Source organism: Trichosurus vulpecula, chromosome 4, assembly GCF_011100635.1.
Source record: "Trichosurus vulpecula isolate mTriVul1 chromosome 4, mTriVul1.pri, whole genome shotgun sequence".
Taxonomy (NCBI): Eukaryota; Metazoa; Chordata; class Mammalia; order Diprotodontia; family Phalangeridae; genus Trichosurus; species Trichosurus vulpecula.
Genome location: NC_050576.1, coordinates 183,669,953 through 183,677,490, shown reverse-complemented (window position 1 = coordinate 183,677,490; position 7,538 = coordinate 183,669,953). Strand labels below are relative to the sequence as shown.

The following is a 7,538-nucleotide window of genomic DNA, read 5'->3' as shown; positions in this document are numbered from 1 at the left end:
TTATCCATAGATTTGACAGGTAAACTATTCCATACTCTCCTAATTTGCTTATGGCATGATCCTTTGTGCCTAAAGTATATAACATTCTGACCTTATCTTGGTATACAGTATGAGGTTATTGATCAATACCTACTTTCTGCTGAACTGCTTTCTAGTTTTCTCAGAAGTTTTTGTCAAATAGTAAGTTCTTGTCCTGAAAGTTTTGATCTTTGTGTTTATCAAATACAAGATTACTGTAGTCATTTTATACTATACATTGTGTAGCTAATCTAGTTCACTTATCCACATTCTGTTCATTTCTTAACCAGTACTAAATTGTTTTGATGATTACCACTTTGTAATACAGTTTGATATCTAGTGTGGCTAGACTGCCTTCCTTCACATTGCTCCCCCACTCCAATTCCCTCTATATTCTTGAGTTTTTGTTCTTTCAGGTGAATCTTATTATAATTTTTTTCCAGTTCTATAAAAATAATTTTTGGTAGTTTGATTGGTATGACACTGAATGAGCATATTAACTTAGGTAGAATTATGATTTTCATTATGTTGGTTCAGCTCTTATGAGCAATTTTATTTTCCCAATTGTTTAGATCTGACTTTGTGTGAAGAGTGTTTCGTAATTGTGTTCATGTAGTTCATTGCTTTATCTTGGCAGGTAGACTCACATATATTTTATATTATCTACCGTTGCTTTAAGTGTAATTTCTCTTTCTATCTCCTACTGCTGAACTTTGTTGGTAATATATAGAAATGGTGAACATTTGTGTGGGTTTATTTTATATCCTGTGAACTTATTATTTCAACTAGTTTTTTTTAGTTGATTCTCTGGGATTCTCCAAGTAAACCATCATATCATCTGCAAAGAGTGATAGTTCTGTTTCCTTGTTGCTGATTCTAATTCTTTTAATTTATTTTTCTTTCTTTATTACTATAGCTAACCTTTCTAGTACAATATTGAATAATAGTGGTGACAATGGGCATCTTTGCTTTACCTCTTATCTTATTGGGAAAACTTCTAGCTTATCTCCATTACAGATAATGCTTGCTGTTGGTTTTTGAAGTATTTATTAGTAGATGCCTGAATTCACTTACTTGATCTAGAAGCTCTCTTTCTTTCTGTTGTTAATGTTTGCCCTGTTGGCTTATTTGCTTATTCCTAATGTCTTAAAGTTGCTTCCTCCTGAGATCTTTGGCAATTTCCATTCCTTGCCTGTATTTCCCCATTTTTCACTTTCTGATTCCCTTCCCTTTGATCATGACTTCCCTGGGGCCTGAATTTCAAAGCATCTCAGCCTCCTCTCATTTTGGACAATCCTCTTTTCACCAGTCTAGGTCACTGCCCAAATGATTTTTGCTGGGACAGACCTAGTCCCAGATGGATTCTAGGCTTTTCTCTCTGATTTAGTGGAGTATAACATAACATCCCTACTTCTTACACAGACACAGACACAGACACAGACACACACAGACACACAGACACACACACACACACAGAATCCTCTCCCATTCCCTCTATTCCATAAGTCCCTGGCCCAGCAGTTATGTAATAATGCCACACTAACACTTTTGTAAACTTAGCAACTTGTTGTCATTTGGAATTTGATCTGTAAGGTTTTGGAAAAATTGGACGGGGTTGGATTATGGCTTAGAGCCTTGTTACAAGCCCAGACACATGTCTTACCCCATTCCTTATATTCCTCCACTTTCACACAGAGTTCTGTGGCAGTACAGAATGCTCTGGCTATTGAGACTTCAGCAAATGACTGTACTTTAGAGTTTGGATCTCCAAGGCACTGCAAAGAAGGGACAGGAGTAATTGGGGCTTGAGGTTGTATTGTGTGGGAAGTCCATGGGTTGAGTGGCTGGTGCAGTCTTGCTTCCAGGAGTGTGGTAGGCAAGAGGGAGGAGCACTTGCTGACTATGAGTTAGGCCTTAGTTCATGGAGTTTTAAACTTTCTCTAAGGCTTTTTGTGTTTTTGACTATGGAGAAAGCTGAAATTGTTTTATCTTTGGCCAATAATTTCTTAGAGGTCCAAGAGACAGTGAGCTTCATACAAATAAGATAATATTTGTAAAAAGCACTTAAAACAGTGCCTTGTACATAGTAGACACTATGTAAATGCTTATTCGATTTTCGCCCCTTCTCTTATCTTGTACATTGTTGATGAGCTTCAATTTCCACTCTTTTCCATGTGCCTAATAGTTCCTTTTAAACACCCCTCTCTCTCTCTCTCTCTCTTTGTCTCTCTCTCTTTGTCTCTCTCTTTCTTTCTCTCTCTCTCTCTCTCTCCTCTCTCTCTCTCTCTCTCTCTCTCTCTCTCTCTCTCTCTCTCTCTCTCTCTCTCTCTCACACACACACACACACACACATAGCACAATACATAGACATTTATTTTATTTCTTCTTGAGATTCACCTTTTCAGACATGGTATTTTATTGTCTGTTACTTAGAAAATGACAAAAGTATTTGGCTTTAGTAATTCTTGAGCAGCAAATTCATTAAAATAGATTTGGATACAAAGTTTATTATATATTTCACTTCTGCCCCCAGTTTTGGATCTCCCCATTATAGAGATTCTTTGAAAGGACATGGGGAAGAAAGCACAGGTTTTAATTAGAAATTGGCAAACACTAAGACAAAGAAAAGTCACTGTAAGAGGGAATCTGAAGAAAATAGTTTTGGAATCTCAGATTTAAAATAATGGAGTGAGTAAGAAACATGACAGATAATGTTCTTATCAAACAGCCAAGTCTGATGATTGAAGGAGGCCTGGAAGGTCTAAGATTAGGAGAAGATTTCAGTGGATAAACAAAAATTCAATTAAAAGTTAATGTCTTTGAGGAAGGAAAAGGGCAGCAGACAGTCTGAGTGAGGCAGGAGCCTGGATACCAATCTCTGAATGAAGCTTCCAATGGGTCACATGTGGGTCACAGTTTTTACTAGGTTGTCTTGCACAACCTCTAGATAGGCGGAAGGGAGTTGATGCCTCTGTGGGATGGGTTGTCACTGGTGAGCAGATTTACACGAAGATGAGCACTCAGCAGTAGGGAGACCTACAGCAGGTAGGGCGGCAGCAGGTGGTTCTGCAGCAGGTAGTCTGGCAGCAAGTTGGGCGGCAGCAGGGCTGGCAGCAGCTGGACACACCGCAGCTGGGGCGACAGCAGGGCTGGCAGCAGCTGGGGCGGCAGCAGGTTGTTTGGCAGCAAACAGACTGGCAGCACCTTGGTCTACAGCAGCTTGGCTGGCAACAGCTAGAAATGCAGCAACTGGGGCGGCAGCAGGGCTGGCAGCAACTAGACCCACAGCAGCTGGGGCGGCAGCAGGGCTGGCAGCAGCTGGAGCCACAGCAGCTGGGGCGGCAGCAGGTAGACACAATGCAGGTAGGCCTGTAACAGCTGGTCCTGCAGCAGGTGCTCTGGTAGCAGGGAGGCCGGAAGCAGCAGGAAGTACGGCAACAGCAGGGTGCACAGCAGCCAGAGCCACAGCTCTGGCCAGAGCAGGAGGAGCCACAACAGGAGCTGACCATGGTGTTGGGGGGTTGAGTTTCTTGGTTTATTTCAAGGTGAGTGAGTTAATTGAATTCTGAAAATCTCCTTGTCCCAGAGGTCTCTTATATAACCACTTCTCTGTGCTCCTGTCAGTAAATCCAGGTAATTTACTTGTTTTGTTTTCTAAGAGCAAAAATGTGATTATCAAATTAGAGGTATTTTCAAGTTAATTATTTTCACTTGGATGGAAAAATTAATTACTTTTATTCTTGTGTTGATATTTATCATTATAGTCTTTGTTTCTGAGTCATCCTTTTTCTTTTCTCACTTGTGTGAAGTCATCTCTATGCAAACATGATTCAGAGAGCTTACCATGTGACTGTTTAACTTGACATGGATCACATTCTCTTGCCTTTGCGTGGTTGTTGTTCATTCTTCATTCTTGAAGAGGACTATGACATCAGGAAGGTGATTCCTGACTTGCAAGCGAATTGGGTTACAGTGAGAGAGGATTGTACAAAGTCACCAGCTTACTTTCTCCTCCAGAGCCACCTGGTTCCAGTGTCAGGGTATAGATCAGGACAACCAGAGATGGTCCTGGATGCAGTGGGAGACATTGGCCTTTTTAATCAGAAGGCTTTCCCCAGATCTGAGTTTCTGCCTTTGTGTCATATCACAGTTAAAGGTAGTGAATGGCTATCATGGCATGCAGATCCCTCATGTCTTCAAAGAAGACTTTTCAGAAAGGTGAAATGCTATTGTGGGAAAAGAGTGAAAAAACACCATTGTGGATCACTTTTGAGCAATGGGAAACATTCTAGTTCCAAATATATATAGACTGGATAGAGGGTCAAAGAAATGAAATTCCTGAGGATGGTTCTATATGTGTTAATGTCCTATTTCCTCCAATTCTTAGTCTGAAAATTATTCCAAAGAATCACCATTTCTTAGGGGCAGAGCTTCCACTTAGGTTTAACAAGGTAGGCAACCACCCAGTGCCCAACATGAAATAATTAAAAAAAGTAGGAAATAAATGAACCTAGCAGTGTAGGATACCAAACTATACTACAACACTGAAATTCTAAAAGTTATTTGGTGCTGATGGGGATGTAAAGATTTCAATCAGAGGAATAGAATAGGAGTGCAACACACAATAAGTAGATATAGTAGGCTAGTATTTGATAAGTCTAAAGACTTTAGCTACTGGGATAAAAACACATTATTCAATTGAAACTGCTAGGAAAACTAGAAGACAACCCAACAAAAGCTAGGTAAAAAGCAATCTTTCATGTGATATACCAAAAACAAGTTCCAAATGGATATTGGACAGACATAAAGAATAACATTACAAACAAATCAGAGAAGAAAAGAACTTACATTTTGGTTTTATGGATAGGGGAAGAGTTCATGACTCAACAATAGATAGAGAGGATGACAGAAGAAAAAATATAAAAATTTTAAATTATATATAATTTGAAAGTTTTTGCTCAAACTAAATCAAAATGTTAAATTTAGAGGGGAAACATATAACTGGAAAAATCTTCAGAGGAAGTTTCTCTTATAAATATCCCATTTCCTATAAAGGTATAGGCATATGTATGCTTAACCATAACTATATTTATCTGTATATAACATGGATTTTTAAAATTTTTTAAAATTTATTTAATATATTTAGTTTTCAGCATTGATTTTCACAAGAGTTTGAATTACAAATTCTCTCCCCATTTCTACCCTCCCACCCCCTCCAAGATGGCATATGTTCTGGAGGCCCCATTCCCCAGTCAGCCCTCCCTTCTGTCACCCCACTCCCCTCAAATCCCCTTTTCACTTCCTTTCTTGTAGGGAAAGATAAATTTCTACACCCCATTGCCTGTGTATCTTATTTCCTAGTTGCATGCAAAAACTTTTTTTTTGTTTGTTTTTGAACCTCTGTTTTTAAAACTTTGAGTTCCAAATTCTCTCCCTTCTTCCCTCCCCACCCACCCTCCCTAAGAAGGCAAGCAATTCAGCATAGGCCACACGTGTAACATTATGTAAAACCCTTCCACAATACTCATGTTGTGAAAGACTAACTATATATTGCTCCTTCCTAATCTATCCCCCTTTATTGAATTTTCACCCTTGACTTTGTCCCCTTTCAAAAAGGTTTGTTTTTGATTACCTCCTCCCCTTATCTGCCCTCCCTTCTATCATCCCCCCTTTTTATCTTCTTCCTCCTTCTTTCCAGTGGGGTAAGATACCCAATTGAGTGTGTATGGTATTTCCTCCTCAGGTCAGATCCAATGAGAGCAACATTCACTCATTCCCCCTTACCTGCCCCCTCTTCCCTTCCTACAGAACTGCTTTTTCTTGCCACTTTTATGAGAGATAATTTACTCCATCTTATCTCTCCCTTTCTCCTTCTTTCAGTAGATTCCTCTCTCATCCCTTAATTGGCTTTTTTTTTAGATATCATCCCTTCATATTCAACTCACCCTGTGCCCTCTGTCTATATATATATATATGTGTGTGTGTGTGTGTGTGTGTGTGTGTGTGTGTGTGTGTACATATATACACATATATATATACATGCACATAATACACATACATATATACATGCATACACACACACATATATATATACACACATATATATGTATACACACACACACACACACACACACACACACACACACACACATATATATATATGCATATTCCCTTCAGCTACCCTAATACTGAGGTCTCATGAATCATACATGTCATCTTTCCATGTAGGAATGTAAACAAAACAGTTCAATTTTAGTAAGTCCCTTGGGATTTCTCTTTCTTGTTTACTTTTTCATGCTTCCCTTGATTCTTGTGTTTGAAAGTCATATTTTCTGTTTAGCTCTGGTCTTTTTACTGAGAAAGCTTGAAAGTCCTCTATTTTGTTGAAATTCCATATTTTGCCTTGGAGCATGATACTCAGCTTTGCTGGGTAGGTGATTTTTGTTTTTAATCCTAGCTCCATTGACCTCCAGAATATCATATTCCAAGCCCTTTGATCCCTTAAGGTAGAAGCTGCTAGATCCTGTGTTATTCTGATTGTGTTTCTACTATACTGAAATTGTTTCTTTCTGGCTGCTTGCAGTATTTTCTCCTTGATCTGGGAGCTCTGGAATTTGGCGACAATATTCCTAGGAGTTTTCTTTTTGGGATCCTTTTGAGGAGGCAATCTGTGGATTCTTTCAATTTCTATTTTGCCCTATGACTCTAGAATATCAGGGCAGTTCTCCTTGATAATTTCTTGAAAGATGATATCTAAACTCTTTTTTTGATCATGGCTTTCAGGTAGTCCAATAATTTTTAAATTATCTCTCCTGGATCTATTTTCTAGGTCAGTGGTTTTTACAATGAGATATTTCACATTGTCTTCCACTTTTTCATTCTTTTGGTTCTGTTTTATAATATCTTGATTTCTCATCAAGTCACTAGCTTCCACTTGCTCCAATCTCATTTTTAAGGTAGTATTTTCTTCAGTGGTCTTTTGGACCTCCTTTTCCATTTGGCTAATTCTACCTTTCAAGGCATTCTTCTCCTCATTGGCTTTTTGGAGCTCTTTTGCCATTTGAGTTAGTCTATTTTTTAAGGTGTTGTTTTCTTCAGTATATTTTTCAGTATTTTTTTTGGTTCTCCTTTAGCAATTCATTGATTTATTTTTCATGGTTTTCTCACATCCTTCTCATTTCTCTTCCCAATTTTTCCTCTACTTCTCTAACTTGCTTTTCCAAATCCTTTTTGAGCTCTTCCATGGCCTGAGACCAGTTCATGTTTTTCTTGGAGGCTTTTGATGTAGGCTCTTTGACTTTGTTGACTTCTTCTGGCTATATGTTTTGGTCTTCTTTGTCACCAAAGAAAGATTCCAAAGTCTGAGACTGAATATGAGTATGTCTTCACTGCCTGGCCATGTTCCCAGCCAACTTACTTGACTCTTGAGTTTTTTCATCAGGGTATGACTGCTTGAAGAATAGAGAGTACTTTTTTCCAAGCTTGAGGGGCTGTGCTGTTGTTTTCAGAGCTATTTCTAT

The 7,538-nt window shown here is 38.7% G+C and overlaps 1 protein-coding gene across 1 annotated transcript; it reads right to left on the bottom strand.

Annotated features, from left to right (window-relative positions):
- Window positions 1-3,038: 3,038 nt before the first annotated feature.
- Window positions 3,039-3,527, bottom strand: LOC118845667 (keratin-associated protein 4-6-like). Its single transcript, XM_036753667.1, has one exon. It carries the CDS (start codon window positions 3,525-3,527, stop codon window positions 3,039-3,041), a length of 489 nt encoding a protein of 162 aa, XP_036609562.1.
- Between the last annotated feature and the right edge of the window lie 4,011 nt (window positions 3,528-7,538).